Source organism: Cheilinus undulatus, linkage group 13, assembly GCF_018320785.1.
Source record: "Cheilinus undulatus linkage group 13, ASM1832078v1, whole genome shotgun sequence".
In the NCBI taxonomy this organism is placed as follows: Eukaryota; Metazoa; Chordata; class Actinopteri; order Labriformes; family Labridae; genus Cheilinus; species Cheilinus undulatus.
Genome location: NC_054877.1, coordinates 12,837,595 through 12,857,700, shown reverse-complemented (window position 1 = coordinate 12,857,700; position 20,106 = coordinate 12,837,595). Strand labels below are relative to the sequence as shown.

The 20,106-nt window shown below is 38.0% G+C and overlaps 1 protein-coding gene across 3 annotated transcripts in view; it reads right to left on the bottom strand.

Moving 5' to 3' along the window:
* Positions 1-17,983, bottom strand: part of LOC121520419 (guanine nucleotide exchange factor VAV3-like) — a 114,291-nt gene extending 96,308 nt beyond the window's left edge. For all 3 annotated transcript variants that reach the window (XM_041803853.1, XM_041803854.1, XM_041803855.1), the window contains exons 1-2: positions 17,665-17,983; positions 4,693-4,809 (exon numbers count right to left, since the gene is read on the bottom strand). In XM_041803853.1, the coding sequence (XP_041659787.1) occupies positions 4,693-4,809; positions 17,665-17,868 (321 nt within the window). In that variant the 5' untranslated portion in view covers positions 17,869-17,983. The remainder of the gene's footprint in view (positions 1-4,692; positions 4,810-17,664) is intronic.
* Positions 17,984-20,106: the final 2,123 nt, after the last annotated feature.

Below are 20,106 nucleotides of genomic sequence, written 5' to 3'. Positions count from 1 at the left end.
ATCAGCGCAAAAACTAGAGATTTTAACATTCAACCTGATACACTTTTATCTTTTAAACATACACACATTCTGCCTGCAACGCCTTCCAAAAAAGTTGGGACAGGAGCATGTTTATCACAGTGTTACATCACCCTTCTTTCTAACAACACTCTGTAAGCGTCTGGGGACTAAAGGAAATAATTTTTGAATTACTGAAAGTGGAATTCATTCCCATTCTTGCTTGATGCATGTCTTAAATTGTTCACTAATGTAGGTTGTTTGTTATCTTTTTTTGTGCCTCATCAAACATTCTCATGCAGGTCTGAACTGCAGGCAGGCCAGTCTAGTATTGCATTCTTTTAATGTGAAGCCATGCTGTTGTAACTTGTGCAGAATGTAGCCTGGCAGTGTCTTGCTGGAATAAACGAACCTGACATGCCATATTGGTTGTTTCATGTATCTATTGCCTGGATATATTTCACATTCACCTTGGAAACCTCCCATACAAAGTGTTTGGGAAAGGCAGGACTTCAGCAAGACATATCTAGCTAGTAGATATGGGCTGCTCCAGTGTTATCCCAGGTTAGCGTTGCATTGTGGATTCTGCAGATCTTATTGGTGGCCAAAATTCATGCTGAAGCCTATCCATAGACATGCAAAAACTTCTTCTATTTTAAGAGAAGCTTTCAATGTTGCTCTTTGCTCTTGCTACATCCAAGCTAAGGCTACTGGCTTACAGTACAACTCAGCTCCCCTACATTTTGATCACAAAATCACGCTAAAGCAGGTGGGCAAAAGAGCGAAAATATCTTTTTCATCATGAAAAGCCTTCAGAGTGGCTCATTAATCTTGTTTTAACATGTAAATGTGGTCCAGTTCTGATAAACTGTCACTATACTATAACTACTTCTGAGCTATCTGCTACAATGGTGGCAGCCATTGCTACCAGTTCACAGTACAACAAAATCCCACCCATAGTTACCACCTCATTCTCCTAAAATGATGCTGCTTCTCAGAACCATTTTCAGTTCGGCACAAAGATTGTGGATTGGAGCTTTTCAAGAAGGATTTGCATGATGACAGACATGGCCAATCCATCCGCTTTTCAACACTAGGGGCTTTTCATTTCATTGAGTGTCTTGGTTCTACTTGGTCTGACATAATTAGACAAATACCCTGCCAAATGTGGGGATTTGCTTTTCCACCACAACCGAGTTACCTGTTTGAGAGCAGATTGAGAGTCGAAGATGTGGCTTTTTGAGTTGATCAAATAAAATAGCTGCGCTACAGTAAGTATTATTTTGTTCAAGAGTTGGCCATTGTTTCTACCTCAAAGTTTTTTCCTCTTCTTCTGTTGGTGATTCAAATATTTCAAGGATTTTTTTCAAAGCTTGGTGCATTGGTTGCTACTTAAGCACATCTCTTAGGCATCTCCAAATGATAATGAACCTTAGTGACGTCACCACAGTGCATTTGGAGGCGGAGGCTCAACGAGCCCAGCGCAGCCAAACTAGTAAAGGAAAAGTCAACCAGAAAGGCTTGGTTTGGACAGCATAAAGTCATGGTGGAAAAGCCCCAAGGGACATCCCTGATAAAGAGTTGTATGTGCCTCTCAGTACTGGTTTTGTCTTCACATATATGGAAAATACCCACACCATCATAGCTTTTTGATTTTGCGCTGGTAAATATCTGATGGTCATTTTCCTCTTTAGCCCAGTGGACTCAGTGGCCTTTATTTAATAAGACAGTCTGAAATGTGGACTCATTAGACAACAGCACACTTTTCCACTTTAGGTCAGGCCGTTTTAGAAGATGTCCACACTTCTGGATGTTGTTGATGTATGGCTGCTACTTTGCATTATAAAGCCTTACTTTTGTAGATTCAGTGATGTATGCTGTTGACTGACAATCATTTTCTTAAGTGTTCCCGGGCCCACATTGTAATATCCATCATAGAACAATGCCAGATTTAAAACAGTGGTAGTTGAGGGGTCAGAGGTCACAGGGATTCAGTGTTGGTTTTTGGCCTTTCCCCTTACGTGCTGGGATTTCCCAGATTATCTGACTCTTTTGATATTATGGTAGGGGATAGAATCTCTAAATTCATGATAACTGCAATTCAAGGATAGTTGCTCATAAAGTGTTGGACTACTGGCACTTTCACAAAGTGAAACCCTTCACACCATAAATTGTGGATGACTTAACCCTTCAAAGTTACTCCTTTTATACCCAATCATGTTAAAACTTTCCCAGTCTTTTCCTGCCTCTGTCCCAGCTTTTTTAGAAAATGGTGTTGGCAAAACAACCATATTGTATATACATTTGCAAAAATACAATTAAGTTTATCAGTTTGAACATGAAACGTCTGTTCTTTGTGCTCTATTTGATTTAATTCAGGTTGACAAGGATTTATAAGTAAATTATTTTGTTTTTACTCCCATTTTACACAATGTCCCATTTTTATGGAAATGGTCTTAGTATAATGTGCCTTATTTAAGGACTTTAGCACAACAATGCTACTTTTAATATTTTTTCTTAATCTTGAGCTCCAAAGCTACAGGTAACACAATTCAAATGATCCAAAATAGATATATTTGTTGAAAATAAGGCCTATGAAAGGAAAAAGGTTGCATATCATCCAAATAACCCCCCTTTTTAATTATAAATATTTGCAGAATGAACTCTCCATATTTAAGATACTTCATGAGCACAAATATACCCTGAAGGAATAGTTCAAAGCCATAATAGTTTAAAAGTTTAAGAACATGATGAAGGCTTTTCCCTTGGATAACACAGAGAAGCTCAGAAAATCTGAGCCCCTCTGAGGTGAATTTGTGCACAGAACGTACTGAACTAAGAAGTGAGAATCAGAGAGTGCTTTCTTCTGCAGAGTTAAATCAGGCTCCTGCGCTGCGAGCAAGCAGCGGAGTAAAGATGGAGGAACACACTACAAACCCACTGACCTGGTAACTCTGTGTACACACACTAAACCGGCTCCCACAATAACACAGCAATAAAACACAGACGGCCAATCCGCTCAGAGGAGGAACAGAAAAATGCAGGGATGGACGACGGGTTGACCAATATTGAATGCTTTTAACCAACAGCCACATACTTGGACACGCCATGCCTTCACGAGAGGAGAAAAAACATCCCATGTCTTACTGACCCTACAATTAGTGGGTCACATTCTTCTTTGCAATCTAATTATGTCACTGTGAGGAAGTATGTGCAGTCAAATAAATGCAGATTTTTCTATGATGTTCAGATGCAGGTGATATTCACTTAAAGTGTGATGACAATAACATGTTTTGTTCATTTGTTTTAAACATGTCAAAGTGTTTGAGGCTGCAAACCTAGAATTTAGAGAATTGCTTGAAGACATGCAAACAGGACTTGTTCTGTTTTATTTGCAGACTGTTTCTATTCAAGCACTATGATGCGATTTTATTGGTGTAAGAGGAGCACTTAAAATGACAAACTCATTTGCTGTTTTACCAATCTGAAGGGTACACAATCCATAACAAATAAGGTTACAGGTTTAGTTCATCGCAAAAAAAGCAAAACTAGGTCCCTGATGTGTAAGTAAGTTACTTTAACTGACATTAATGTAGCTATCTGTGATAAGTGAGCTGAAATAACTAGTTAGTTGTCGTCTCTGTCGAAGCCTTCATACCCAAATTCTGAATAACTGGCTCATATCAGAGGACTCCTTCTCCTTGGGAATCAGGATTTCCACTGCTCTGCACCGGGCTTTTGCAATAGACTGTTTCTCCCAAACTGACCTTGGTAACCACCACAGACCTAAGGACATCAAGCATGATTTTATTAACCCTGTAGGGGGCTCTGTTTGAAAGAAGAAGACTTTGCACTATCCCTCTCCTCTACAGTGCCAGAGTTGCTGATATCCTGCGAACTGTGGTTTTCTACATGCCGCTGGACTTCAGCTGGCTGGCTCAACTGATATCTCAGGAAGAACTGATCAGTGTGGCAACCCTGCAGTCCTTTCACCACAAAACCAAACAGCTGATCAAAGATAGAAAAATGCTGAGGCAAAAGAACACGCAGCCATAGCAAAAGAGTGCTAAACATAGGGCTCTCTGGGTGACAAATAGAACCCTAAATTCAAAAAATTCGACACTGTTTTTTTGCCCATTTCTACCTAAAATTTGCTGAATTATACAGTGCAACTGTACCCATCTGTAGCACCGTTTAGTCTAGCTCCCCCCAGCACACCATTTAAAAGGGCAATGCACACTCAAATCTCTCAAGGCTAAGGGCATCCCTATTGCCAAGTATCTTTTAAAACCAAACTTCAAAAACACAGAAATATCCCTTTAAATACCAAGAAATAAAGATCAAGAACTTAGTACTGCATTTACAACTAACCATCATATCCTGTTGCAGAGACTAAAGCAATTACTTGGCATCACAGGAACCACTTTAAGATGGTTGAAATCAGATTGTTCTCTGTTTGTACATGTTAACTGGAAGTCTGGAAATCTGGGAGTTCTTTATGATCAGGATATGTCCTTAGGGTAAATACAAACACTGTTACAACCTTAGTGACAAATTAATAAAACCATAGAATATCAAAAAGGAGGGAGAACAGTAAGAAAGAGGAGGAATATGAAGAGTATCAGGATGAGTGGGAACACAGATTGGTTTCATTGCATTATGCATAGAAAACAACGTGATGAACATGGGTGTTACCTTTCCAAAGTCTCGAACATCAAAGAGGTCGAAGGCTTCAAATAAGTCACTTTTCTTCATCCCAAACACATCACAGCAAGATGTCAGGAATGTACGGATGTTCTTCAGACACAGGAACTGAAAAGGAACAAACGTGATGCATTTTAGAGCTGCTATCCTCTGGTCTGGTAGTATTGCTATATTGCCAACACCTGAACCACTTGCTCAGTTACACATAAATGTGACAAAAATAGATCTACGTCAACAATCAGTCTGTGTTTGCTTCTCAGTGTATATAACTTCCAGTTTGCAGAATAATATTTGCAAAGGAAGCAGCTTCTTAATTGGAAGCAGTGTTTTAAAAGATGAATAGTCTTTACAGTCAGCTTGGGTGTTGACATTGGGTTTGTGGCTTATCAAGACTAATGACATATCTTTCACTATAAATAGATATGGCTGTTGATTTTTGTTAATATCATTTTATGCTTTGACAAAGATGCTTGTGCTTATGCTGCACTGAGTCAAACCCAATACTTGTCTGTGATTTTGCCAGTGTATGTGTTTAGATAACAATTTGGTCTGTTAAAACTCGAGTTTGGCTTTATTTCTTTAGAACCCACATTCATTTACATTTTAACTAGAGGTGGTCGAAATAGTTCAACATGATTCATCTCAAAAGGCTTCACTTGACTTCCAATGTCATCACCAAACACCTGCTAATCAAAGAGTATCATGTGGGTGTTTAATATTTGTTCTTAAAGAATTTCCTGTTTCCTCTAACTATATCATGACAACATAGCCAATTTTGTTATAAATATTAATTCATTAATACTTTTACTGCAGTCATCTCTGTAGTCTCTGCATAATTACAATTAAGGTGGACTTTCCCATTTTGCAGCAGTATCTCAGTCAGGTCAGGAGCATATGCTGGTTCGGCACTTCGCCCTGTCAGCCTTGGCCCTGTACTGTTCTGGCCTCCTGATGACCATCATTCCAGGCCTAAACCAGGCCCATGCCTTATCTTTCCAGGTATCTTCCCAGCTGCCCTCTCTATGACATACGCAAGACATCCAGTCTAGCCCACCAGGTCCTGGGCACCCAATATGTGGTGAGCTGGATCAGGCCTGGGAGAGTGCAGCAGCTGCTCCCATATCCAGCACCTGACCCATCCCTGCTCTCCTGAGCACGTTACCATTAGACACATGGTCTTGCCAACGATACCCAAAATTCACTGAAGAGTAGTCGTCACAAAGGAGTTCTACCAGCGTCTCTGGCCTTCAGTCAGCAGCCAGGCTTCACAAGAGTGTAGACCTGGAGGACCAAGGACCGAAATCAACATGACTTTAATGCTCAGTGTCACATGATCTTGCCCAGCGAATCCATCCTCTCATGTGCAAGGCTAAGTCTGCAGCTGATCTCTGCCTTGAAGAGAGTGGATCGATGATTTGGTGAAATGCTCTACAACTCATCTCAGCTAGCCTTTAAATATTTTTATTTTCCTGATTGCATGCAATGTCAGTAAAAAAAAATAAGATTAAAAAGTGTGGGAGCATTAAAGATAATCCCCAAAAAGTCAAGTGTATATCAACATCTTAGGAATATGATCATCAAGTAAAGGACCTCCAAAGATGGCACGGATCCCCAGTTTACACCTCTGTGGTATTGTGAATAGGGCTAATGAGTGAGAAAAAGGATGGAACAAGTCCTTTCATAGAATAATTTTTTAATTCAATCCATAAAATAAACAGATTAATTATATGAAAAGATACTTGATAAAGTCAACTATAGGTAAGATCTGATCAATCCAATTCAACTTTGTAAATCCCTAGTGTGAGACACCCCTAGTTTCAGCCTTTATAAGTACACAGGAACAGTAAAGTTGTCACAGAGAATCTACAGCCGTCTCTCTAAAAGTGAAGGTGAACCACAAACACATACAAACTGAAAATGAAAGCAGAAAATTTCCCATGTCTATTTTGGTGCCACTTCCTCAAGGATCTGTGTATTGGTGGTAAAACTTCAACCAAACAACTTTAACACAGTGTCCTTGTGGTTATGGGATACAGGTGAACGTTTCAGTCAGAGTCAAGTTAGGGCCATTTATAATAAAATAATTGCCGCTCTATAGAAACATTTAAACATCCTGACCTTAAACATCTGTGTACGTGCTGACTCAACTGTGAACTGCGTATGTGATCATCTGCTGTAAAACAGAGCTGTGGAGAGATTCTTGAGAACAGATAGGCTCCTTTTTATCACATCAGCTCATCATGGAGACGCCTGTAATCACTCAGCCAGCCCCCGGGGGCCTGTTCGTCTGTGGAGGAAGTGCATGAAGATGACGGCTCAACAACCCAACTAGCCCCTTACTCCTCCTGAGTACTGACTCTGCCCTGGTGCAGATTTACTCTCTTTGCGTAGAATCAAGAATAAACAGCACCGTCAACAAATTATTTTGATAACAGGGTTACTCCAGTTCATCATGATCCTGCTCATTTGATAATAACCTTACTATAGGGCTTTTTTATGTAACTTCTGACTTGGCTCTGATTTGTCTTAGACTGAAGAAAGATGTCGAAAATGCACTCTTACTTTCTCAAAACATGATAATAAGCCCACAAGTAAGCGATCCTTACTTAAGAGTTTCACTGACAAAATCCATACTTCCCATCTACGGCAAGGCCTATTAAAAAATGCTACATTTACGTGCATTTCCTCCCAGTGTACGTTTCTGATGTCCTCCACTCCATTACCTTCATGCACTTGCCTCCATTTCCTCAGATCTTAGGTCAGCAGGGCACAATGAAAGGGCCATTTAAAATCTGGAGCCCACTGACACACATGTCTCTCTTGTCCATACTCTGATGGCCTACAGCTGCAGGCTAGTGCTAGCTATTGTTCAGTTTGCTTTCACTGTGTTTTAAGAGTACAAAAGATGAGAGGACATGCACCACACTGCAGTTTAAAAGGCACATACTTGGCTGGAAACCGGGATTTATCACAGAGGCAAAGAGGAAAGGGGGTGATTTTGACAAGATGTCTCCATTAATTTATGGCCTTTTGTAAACAAAATAATTTATTTAATTCTGCATATTAAAATCTGAAGATTCAGCACTGCAATCAAGACTAATTATGTGTGTTTTCTTAACATAAAGGCCCAATACTGTGGCTGCAGCATAAGTGGCAGAAGTAACTCCATACTCCCATAGCAGCTTTTTCCATATATTTCCCCTGAAAAACAATCTTCAGTGATGCATTGACTGTTTAAAAAAACAGGATTACATGTGCTATACAACACTGTATAGGTGTCCAGAAAAGTGTGTAACAAACTGAAATCAACACTAACGCCTCTTTTCTCTTTGTGAAAGCAAGGAAGATCATAATCGAAATGCATTTTAATGTTTGTAACAACTGACACCAGACTGGCAAAGAAAGCGTACGCCACAGAAACAGCCTTTGTTGATGCTCTAAGATGCAACGATTCACAGTAGGACTGATGATTCTAGGCCTTAGTAATAATTAAGCTTTATTTTGGTGTAAAGTGTAATTTAATAAATCAAATCAAATGTTATTTAATCATTATAGCTTAACAAACTGTACATATGCTTCATATAAACTCAATTAAAACAATTTAATATAAACTCTGCTTTATTTTTGAGTAAAGTATAACTAAATTACATCAAATTAAATGTTATTTGATAATAAGTAAACCCAATGTAAATATGCTTGATAAACTCAATTAAAACAACTCAAGTAAACTCTTTGTGATCAGATGGGTTTGCTTTCACTGAAAGAGGGCTGTGCACATGTGAGATGGCACAGGCAACGTCACAGCTGGGCTGATGCAATTCAATGAAACCACTTATATATAAAGTTTTGAAGACAGTGTTCATATTTCACTGGAAAGGATAATAAAGTTTCAGTTATCATGTAGAAGTCTTGCTGTTGCCTCACAGCAAGAAGGTTCCTGGTTCCCTTTCCAGTTTCAACAAAATATGACCAAGTTACCTGATTATTTCAAGCTCTCTCTACAAGGTTTTAAGCTTTACTTTAATGTAATATTTTACCTTAAACTAATGTCATAAAAAAACATTGAACATTTACATGTATTAAAGTTCATGATTTTTACATAATTCTTTATGGGGGGGGGGCAATACTGGTGCTAAATCAATAAAAATCGTACTTATACAGCAGGGTTGGGAGAAAAATCGATACAGCATAGTATCGCAATACCTTGTCTGGTGATATATCGTATCGTCTTGTCCACCAAGTATTGATTTTTTCAAATTAATTGCTCATATGAAAAGAAGTCTACGATAATGGAAAAACAAAATCAGTTGTTTGGACAATTGTTTGTCCAGTGAGGCTGGCAGAGGTGACGGTCATACAGCAGGAGAAAGTTAGTACAACCAACATGGCAGCACCAGGGAAAGGACATTAGGAATGCAAGTAGGGCACAAGTGAGATGGACATGACACTTGAGGTTTGCAAGAAATGCTACATGAAAATAACATACTAGGGAAATACGACAAACATGAGAGCAAGACTAATGCTGAATCAGCTAAACAGTTGAAAAAAATGGTATAGATCGCAGTATATCGCAATACCCATTGCAAAATGTTCAAAATCGCAATAATATCGAATCATGACCCAAGTATCATGAGATACATGAGAATATGGTATTGTGGGGCCACAATTGAGTCCCACCCCTATTATACAGTCCCTGAACCGATACTTTTCTCAGAGAAAAAAAGTGTTTCAAAAGTTGGTGGCTGAATTAAAGCTGTCTTAGTATCATAAATGATTCAGAAATAAGAGACGAATAGAACACTGAAGTAAAGCAAGCAAGTGTGACTTCTTCACATACTGAATTTTGTGCCAGGGATCAGGTCGGGGTCTGTCTTGTTAAACAGTAGGTATCTGATGTGTTAGTACAAGGAGTGAGAACCTCTCCTATTCAAAATGATTCAGTTCGAATCTCGATTCACAGGCTACAATTCAGATCACTGACAATTCATCAAAATTAGCGTTGGGTATCGTTTCTTCTGATACCGGTGCTAAATCAATACTTTTTATACGGTGCTGGTTTCTGAAAGGTTCCTGAATCAATATTTTGAAAGAAAATGTGTATTATAAAAGCCTATGTATTATAAATGATTTGCAGAAATATCTTGAAAGATGCCAACAGAACATGGACAGTAAGAAAGTGGAGAGCAGGACATTTTTTGGGGGGTGGCAGGGTGTCGCATCGAGGTGGTGGGGTACTGAAACAAGGTAGATATCTGTGTTATAATTCGGTCCGGTAGGTATTGGTTGTGTTAGTATTGGTACTAAATTTCGATATTCATCCTTAATCAAAATAGAGAACAGTTCAGCCAAATTGATCCGATCTGATTTGATTAGGTTTAATTTGATCCAGTACAAACTGATTAAAAATAACTTTTTGCTTTAAAAAAAAAAAAAAAAAAAAGAAAAGAAGGGAAAACAAGATCCTTTCATAATAGTCTGAGTGTCTTTGAGTTTATCTATAAAGGGCCAAAATCCCAGACCTCCTGTGCAAACATGACATTATGTTCATAAGTTAAAGTTTTCATCACACTTATGCCAAGGTGTCTCACTCTGACAGTGAGTTGGAAGAACAAACAACAAATTGAGTTTGCTGGTCCATAAATCTTTATCCTTCTGTAATTGTAACTTTCCTGGCTTTATTAACCAGTTTTAACTATAAAGACTGTTTAATATCCAGGTCTGATTGTGCTATGTCAACAACTTTGCTACACTTCAGCTCCGCTGTCTCAAAAAAATGAGATTCCTGAGCTGCCATTGCACTAAATCACTTTTCTCCAAAGTTAACAGATGAGAAGGCACTTCAAAAGTGATCCTTCCATCATGTAAAGTCCACATGGCTTGATTTATGAGGTGGGCGACTGTAACTGTAGGACATTTCAGCGATGATCAGTGTAACACATCCAGCTAGCTAGTGAGCACCTACGGCTAACATAACTCCCTTGTAAAGGTAAAAGGTCATCACACAAGTTTAAAAACGCTGAGCCAAATCATGGCAGAGGCAGCAGAGGCTCAGTAAACCGATCTCTAACTTTAAAATCTGTGCATTGACCAATTCATGATAGAATTTTACCGATCTAGGTCTCCACGAACCAGTGCACTCAGACTTTTGATGTTAAGTCGGTTGACTGATCCAGATCAGTTTAGCTTTACACCACTTTTTCCCATATTAGATAGCAGACTTTTGGTGGCAGTTAATAAGGGGGCTCTGGGGCTATTTTTAAATTCCTCAGTATATTACTATATTACCACCAAATGCACAGTGAGTTGTACTTAAAGCAGTTGTAACAATTTAGAAAATACTACTTAGACATGTAGCCTACAGCAAAGAGATAGGAGGTACTGGTTTGACACAAAACTGACACAAATCCAAAATTCCTCAATGGAATTTTAAATTACTTTCAACTCTTAAAGCAACATTTAAGTCAAAATTCATTCAGTGAGGAAGACAGTGATGAACATGGTACCAGTACAGAGTATGAAGTTGATTCTCTGCATTTAAAGTTTGTAAGGTCCTCACTGTGAGTAGCCAATATTCAAAGCTAGACAGTCAGCTCTCAACTTGAAAATCCACCAAGGGCTGAAAGGCATATCTTTTATTGTCATGTACTGAAGAATTCCTCTGAATAATATGTATTCCCTATGTTTCTTTTTTGCAAAACTGCAATAAAGCACACATTACAAAATGCATGAAGAATAATAAACACAAAAAATAAGGCACAGACAAAAATTAGTAAACTCAAAATGCTTAGTCATGCTGCTAACTTACAGCTCTGCTAGCTTACAGCTCTGCTAACTACAAACATACAGCCAAGAATATGAACTTAAACATAACCCTTTACCTCTATCTCTATCATATAAAGCATAAAAAATACCATACGGACAAATAGTGTCCAAGGACACAATGTAAAAGATAATCCTGCAGGCAATGAATCAACTGCGGTCTGCACTACAAGGTGCTTACATGGCAATTAACTGGTCATTGGTCTCTTTTCAACCAGCAGGGGGCAGTGTAAAAACAAAACTTTACTTCAACTGCATACAAAGACTTTACAGGTAGGGGGCAGTGTAATGACTAAACTTAGCTGACTTTACGAAGGATAGAATAGCTATGGTAAAGTTCTATAGTGTAATTTAGGCATGTGACGATAACAAATTTTGCTGGAGGATAAATTGTCCCACAAATTATTGCCGATAAATGATATTATTGTCAACATTATTTTGAGACCAAATTAACCACTAATGTAATGATAATATATCATAATGCAATAAACTTCTATTTCTCAAAAGTATTTTTTACCATTGTAATTGGAATGTCAAGAACTTTTAAAAATCCTAAATAAATAAAACAAACACACCATTTTGCGCTGTTCTGTTTGTAATTACTTTGTTGACCAAACGCCTCAGTGAGTGTTGACTGTCAGGACGAAGGCTCTGCATCTCGAGGTGAAGCCGAAATATTCCCACACCAGGGCTGTGATATTTGGCTTTGCAATCATCTTTTTTTTCCTCCTAATTTCTACCATGTTACCTTGCATTGCTCCTCACAAGGCTCACTTGCTGCACTCTGTGTGTGTATGGTGTATGCTAGCGGCCCCACCTGAGAGACGAGGAAAACAAAGACACATGCACATGGAAATATATCCAGGCTGGCAAAATTGAGCTCATTACCATTTAGCATGCGATTAACTGATTTATTGATTATTGTCCCAGGCCTAGTGTAATTTACATATTCCAACTAAAAAGAGAGAGTCAGAGAGACAATAACATACTAACAAATACAACCAGTCTTGAAAACTAAACCCTTTGCTCACAGACAAAGTCAGTTTAGAATTATACATCGAACTCATATATCTCCTAGTTGAAGACATTCTTCTAATCCATCACTGTTTATGGTAATGCCATAATTTGCAGAAGTATTCACCAGAAATACTTTTTGAAATGGATAAAATATTTCATTTAAACAGACATGTCTCTGATTTTTGGGACTTTGGGACAAGTCAGAATATAAGCAATGAGGCTGATAAAAAAAAAAAAAAAAGTGGTATAATGTTCTCACATTTGCTGCCAGGAAAAATATATATTGTTACAATGGATAAGTGATAATATACCTACTGTTTAGGGATGGAGTGAAGTTGTCTTAGAACTGGTTTGCTTAAAATATCTCACAAGCATTTTGCATGCAAAGAAAGATCGGTTTTACAAAGTCTAGTAGCCTATTTAAATTACTTTGGTCTGATCTCTCTGCCTTTATTTTATATCAAATGGATCATTGCCTGAATCTTTCTGTATAACTGTCCTGTTCTGATTTGATTATCATTTACACTTGTTGATTTATGGCATCACCTCAATATGTGCTTTTTTGTCATTGTGGAAAATTAAGAAAAGAAAGAAAGAAAAGATAAGCTCCCAAAAGCTTTTCCGACTTACTTGTGTATAAAACATTTTCTTATGAATGCCTTATAAATGTTTCTTGCAACTCTACATATTTCTCTTGTCATAACATTTAACCCTAAGCTTCAACCTCATAATTTTTCAACTGTATGAAATATTGCAGTCCTAAAGAGGAGCATAATTCATCTTTCTGTGATGGTAAAAACAATAAAGAAAACTGAATTTGATTAAAAAGACTTGTCTGACCTTCAAAGGTTATGATACAAAAAGTACTCGTGATTTTCTTTGAATCAAACCTCTTTGAAGTCTGACGGGATTTTCCGTCAACTGTGTCTGTCACATTTAATAAATGCAGACTAGATAAAGATGTCACCACCTGCATCTGCGGAGAGAAATTAGTAAAAGTTAATGCCAAGACATGTTGTTTTTCCATGGTGGTATAATACAAGTGATTAGTGGGTATATTTGTTACAACAGTATTTTGTAGTTGTGGTTTTTGCACCCATTAAGAAATGTAGCTACAGTGAGAGTTCAGTCATGAAGATGACATTCGGCATACTGGCTCTATCGTTCATTCTCATGCTACGTTGCATGCTCTTCTCCACACATGATCTCTCATTCCCCTGGATTCATCAGCTATTCACATCACCTAGACATATATCTGTCCAAAAAGTTCCAGCCATCTTCCAGTCAGCTCCAGTGATGATGCTTTATGACATTAATATGTTAATAATAATAAATACTGTTCCTGACATGTGTCCTGCTTCAACCGGAGATCTATGGTTGGTTTAAGAATTAATCTTCAATAAAAAAAAGAATGTTGTTTTTTTCCATTTGATTTAAAGTGTCAAAAAAGCCAATATTTCCTGATTGCATACTTCACACGAAGGCTATATAAGGCCTCATACTTGGTATCCCTGAGCTTCAGCACACGTAATAAAAGCTCCCTGACTAATGGGTGGATCAAAGACAGGATTTTTATCAGGCCTCTCCAGTGGCAGAGGAGAGAATTATGGGTAAAGAGAGGTCAAGCTTTGACCATTCCTTTGGGTTTCAAAGGCTAAGGGACATTTAGCACTCCCTCAGTTACTTAACAAGATTTTTTAATTGCTTGTAGATAACATCCTTTTAAATACGAAACCATATAGAATGGTAAAAGGAAACATATTTTGATGGAATAATCATCATCTTTAGATGTAAACCAGTGATCCAACATTAGTCCCTCTGTGATATTTTTCAGTATGTCAAGCAATAAGGAAATAAAGGAGGATGGCTCTATCTCTTAAATTCTGGACTTTAATAAAATATTGTGAATGATGGATAAAAAATGATCAAAAGCTTCCCAGTGCTTTACATTACTGTCAATTCACTGGTCTGTTTAGAAATCCTGGAGGAACTCAAAGATGAGAAACTCCCTCAGTACCTCTACTTTTACTTTTTCTATAACAACTCCAGGCCTCCATCCATAAGTTACACCACTTATCCTGTGCATGGTCGTTGCAGACTGGAGTCAGTCCTGGTTTTCATTGGACAAGAGGCAGGATATACCCTAAACTGGTTACCAGTCAGCTAATGGGCTGACACATAAGCCAAACAAGCAGTCACACCTACAATGTAGTTACCCATACGAGGCTTTTCCATTATACTGAGCGGCTTGGCTCTACTTGGTTTGACTCGGCATGGCTGTCCAGTGTGGCAGAGGATTTGCTTTTCCACCACAACCGAGCTTCCTGCTTCAGAGTTGGTTTAGAGCTGATGACGCTGTGTTTTCAGTCGATGACATTAAATAGCGGTAAGCATTGTTTTGTTCAAAAGCTGCCCATTGTATCTACTACAAAGTTTCTTCTTCTTCTATTGGTGATGCGGCAGGTATTTCAAAGTTTGGTGAAGCATGTGCTACTTAAACACATCTGCAACTCATAAAGAGTTAAAGTTAACATTTTGAAAGTGTTTATGTAGGTCCACACTAGATAAAGTTAAACTACACATTCTGTAAGTGTTAAAAATGTTACAATATGACGGAGCTGCGGAACTCAAGAAAGTCTGTGGCGAGGTGTGTCTCCTCTGGCAAGAACAAAGCAGAGAGATGATGAGAAGATGCGTATTCGTCATCAGTAGAAGAATAAGCTCCATGCAACCTTCAGTCACAGAAGGGAATTCTAACTCTGTGGATAACTTCATTCATGGTGCAAATGTGTCTCACATCAAAAACAACAATCCACCAGAGATACAAGCAGAAGTACCCTAGCAGGGATCACTGTACAACGGGCAACATCTAAACACAACTAAACCCGTAAAAAATACATCTTAACACTCTGCCCCAGTGCATGATGGGAACTTCACTCACTCTCTTGCTGTGTTGCTGACAGAGGTGGAATTACAGTAATGTGAGTAAATGTGATAAGTTACTTTCCACCCCTGATAACCACTGAGAGGTAATCTATTCAAAACTTTTTAGTCTAAATGGATGGTTATGGTTTTGGTTATTTGATTTCAGGGACAGACAGAGCTGCTACATTACAAATAAAGTTCAGCTGATAGTGATACCTGTTTGATACCCTGCAAAAATAGAAGTCCTAGAGAGCCAGTAATGAAAATAATAATTTATTGTTTTTATTTATCGAAAACTGCAGGCAAACTGATTAATACACATACACAGGTAACATTTCAATATCCTTCTTAAAGCCCGAATGCACATATTAGGACATTACATTCTGGCTTTCCTACAACATACTAAAAATTTCTCCTATTACTATTTTGTTAGAAAATTGTCTGGACTGTCCATTCAAGTTAAAGTAATTCACTTGGGAGACTGGGAGAATTTGCAATGAAATTTTCAAGAATTTTCATTGGAAAATTGGGATATGTTTATGTGTTTTTAAATGTTTCACTGGAAGTGCCTTTGCAGTGACTTTTTAAGTATTTGCATGGAAATTTTATCGTTTTATGTTTGGGGATTGTTTTTTTTTTTTTTTTTTAATTATCAGTAATTTTGTATAATTTTGGGGAAAGTATTTGTAGTTTTGGGGGAATTTTATTTTAATACTTTGTGGAAATTTTTTTTTTTTTAATTTTAATTCATTTGTACATTTTTGGATTTTTTTTCTTCAATTTTCAAGAATTAAAGTGGAATTTTTAAAAGACTTTTTAAACATTAAAATTTAGGTTTTAGTTTAAAGTTTCACTGAAACATTTTTGGATCATTTTAGGAAATTCTGGGGTGTTTTTAATGAGAATGTTAAAATGTGTTTAAGAATTTTTCACAGAAGTTTGAGCTTTTGAACTTATCAGGTCCAAATTATCCCAAACTAGAAAAGCACTCAGAGAGCGCAGCCCTCCACCATTAGCCCTATCTCCCAAGAGTGAAGAATCCTTTAAAAACATTCCTGGATCCAGACGGTGATCTGGATCAGTCCCAAAATCTAATTCGCTGATTACTCCCTCCCCAGTGGGGTGGAGACATGGTAAGGCAAAGCACTGGCTTCGCTACATGTGGAAGTCGTGGCAGAGGGTGAATATTCCTCTATTCCTCCCAGCATTGTGAGTATTCTCACTACAATTCGCTGTCTTTCTCTCTGTTACGCTCTGACTTGTCTCCTCAACCCGGCGTGCATCTTTCAAACTCTATAAACTCCAAAACTTTGAATAAGTTACTCATGTCCGCCATCTCCTGGTGTAAAGTGGTAACAGCGCAGACCTCCGCCATTAGCCCTATCTCTCAATAGTTCAGAATTCTTTAAAAAATTCCTGGATCCAGACGGTGATCTGGATCAGTCCCAAAATCTAGTCAGTTCTTCCTTATGCCATTTCTGACATTTCCTGAAAATTTCATCAAAATCTGTCCATAACTTTTTGAGTTAAATTGCTAACAAACTAACAAACAAACCCACCCGATCACATTACCTCTTTGACGGAGGTATTAAGTGGGAAAAACTAGAAATGCATTCCAAACAAAAAATCAGGTCTCAGGAGGTGAAATCTAGGAAGTCAAAATCTATTAAGGAAACGCTTGCTACGTAGCAGTTCAACCCACTTTTGAAATGTTTGTGTAATTCAGGCAAAGTTCTTTTGCTGAAATATGATTGAAGGTCATCAAGTTTCTGTACTTTATTACCACCTATCATCAAAATAATGGACATGTTATCAGTTTGCATCACATAGTAAAAGTGTAGAAAGTGTTAACGATTAAAAAATGTAAAGGTTGCCAATGCTTTTGTACAATTTAGCAAGCTTGTTTGCAATTCAGATGACTTAAAACAAAGATCTGCCCTCTATTTGTTGCTGTTGTGTTTGGAAGGATTAGTGACAACTTGTTTTCCTCCTTTGTTAAAAGACAAATGTCACAAGGAGATTCTATTTCAGGTAAATTAGCAAACATTTAGTGGTTGCAATTGTTTGAATATAACAGTATCCTGCTTGTCTACTGGCTTTTCTGGTAATGGGCTATCTTAACTTTTTCAGCTAGTTCAGCATGTCTTCTGCAGACTACATCTACAAGTTGGAATGAAAGCGGCACAAAAACGATAGCTGTACCTGTGACATTTGTGGCCGGAGGTTGATCTCCTTGAGGTTGATGGTGTGGGCTCTAAGATTGTTGAGAAGCTGGCACAGCAGCACCCCGTCCCGCAGGGTTTGCGCTAGGTCGAACACCTGCGCCGTGTCCGCAGTGACTCTGTGGTTCGCGGGCAGCACGTTGCAGCTGATCAGCCACATCGCACACTGCCTCCAGTACTCCATGTGAGCGAAGAAGGGTGGAAAATGCCAAAAAAAATGAAGACTTGGTGCCTACTGTGACTCCCTGAACGGCATGACAGCTGCGTTCACCGCGGACAGCCCTACTCTACTCTCCAAACTCCAGCATCGCCTCTGGAGGACAGACAGAGCTGCTGCAGGTTATGGGCGAACAGCTGGGCCAGGCTGCATGAAACCCCCCCTCCGCATGTGTGAACTTCCCTTTCCTCTCTCTGTGTTGTTTCCACGGAGGTGGTCGTAACTCTCATGAAATGTTGTCTGTTAATATTTCCTACCACTTCTGAAATTAGTTTCCACTTGTAGAATCTGGTAAATAAGCTGCAAGAGCATGTCAAAAAATGAAACAATGGAGGCGGTTTGTTTCTGCATGGACAGGAAGTTGAAATGGCCATCATAGAAACTGAAGAAAACAGACTCATTTCACTAAAGAGCCATAAAACTTTTAAAGAAATATAACACACAATGCAATTCAACTCTATGTGCAATACTGTATATTTCTAGTTTGTTATGTACGTATTATTTTCATTCTATTTTAAAAGTTATTTACTTGCTTTTTTCACTAATTCCTTGTTACTGATTTATCCCATCATATTTAGATTGTTTATGTTAAAACATAAATAAACAATATATGATAAATATCAAAGGATGTCTTATTTAAATGGACCCTACCTGATTTTTTTAGCTTCATCAGAGTGACATTAAACATCTTCAAATCTTGAATTTTTAGGGTACATTTTTAGCTGTTGCCATTAAATTATGGCTGTCAAAATTAATGGAGTTGACTGCAGTTGATTAAGTTCCACAATTAGTGCACCAATATTTTTAATCATGGTCAATCCCTGTCAACACGCTTTGGTTGAGGTGGGTCAGCATCTCCCTGCACTCACAGTGATGTAAAATAAGTCAAGCTCTGCTCTTTAACAGGGGCGTAGCTAGGGATTTGGGGCCCCCAGAAAGAATATTACACAAGACCCCTTTAACCAGCTGGTCAAGCCACAAATGTTGCGCCATTTTTACAAATATCTATGCATTTTAATGTATTTTTTAACCATAATTTCTCCATTTATGAGCAATATTACGATTACAAATTTTACTATGGTTCAATTAAATTTACTTGCAAATTTCTGCAATACTGGACTACACCATTTGGACATTTTCAAGGGAGGAGCAAGGCCCCCCAGTATTTTATTTTATTCTATGTGATACAAATTTCAGTCTGTTGACTGATTCATTTTGTCACTTTTGCCTCAGTAATGACAATAATTACTAAGAAAAAATAAATCAAAACACTTCTCATGCAGGCTTCTGCTTCCCTACTGTGGGCCCAGGTAATCAGTACCCTTTATCTTCCCTGTGCCCATGATCCTTAATCTCTCAGTTTGCCTTAAAAAAAATCATAGATAGCTAAGTGGAAATAATGTGCACCTATTTAATGATGTCTTTATTTTATTTTCAGTCCATAGCAAACTCCTTTTCCATGGTTAAGTTAATGTCTACCTCTTTAGTAGGTCTGTACCCAAACAGTAAGCCATTTACCCTCATTTAAAACAGAAAAGTCCCAAATGACATGAAAACAGTTTGATATGCAATATAGTGGAAATTAAAAATGCAATTAAAAGCGTGTGATTAATCATGATTAGCTACAGAAATTCTGAGCTCAATCACAATTTAATAAAAAAAATATGTATTAATCAAGTTCAGACAGGGTGAATAAAAGTCCCATTTGCCCATTCTTCAGGCCACCCCTGCATAAGTCACTGCCACAGCTGGGCCACCCTAGTTGAAAACGTCTGGCTACACCACAGGTAAAACAGTCTACTTTAACTGATAGTTGAAGTTTTAGACATTTTGTTTTGTCAGTTTTCTGCAGTTATTAGAACATTCACATTAAGAGAGCCTCCAAAGAGTAATCCTTTTCTTTCGCTGTTTCTCTCAGCTGACATTCCATGTGGATTAAGAGCAGCTGACAGGAGACTTTAAATCTGCTGTGAGGAGTTGTGAAACATTATGAAATTAACATCAATGCCACTATATGACCCACAAAAGAAAACTAGGCCCTAACTGACTTAGTGTTCATTTTCTGAAGTCATCCTAATGTAAAATGCTTGAAATTGTTGTTGCAGAATAAGTGACATAACAACAGCATGCTGCTAAAAGAAGTTCTTACAAAGGCACATCAACCAGTCCTGGATCAAAGAGCTGAAAGTCATTGGCAACCTGACA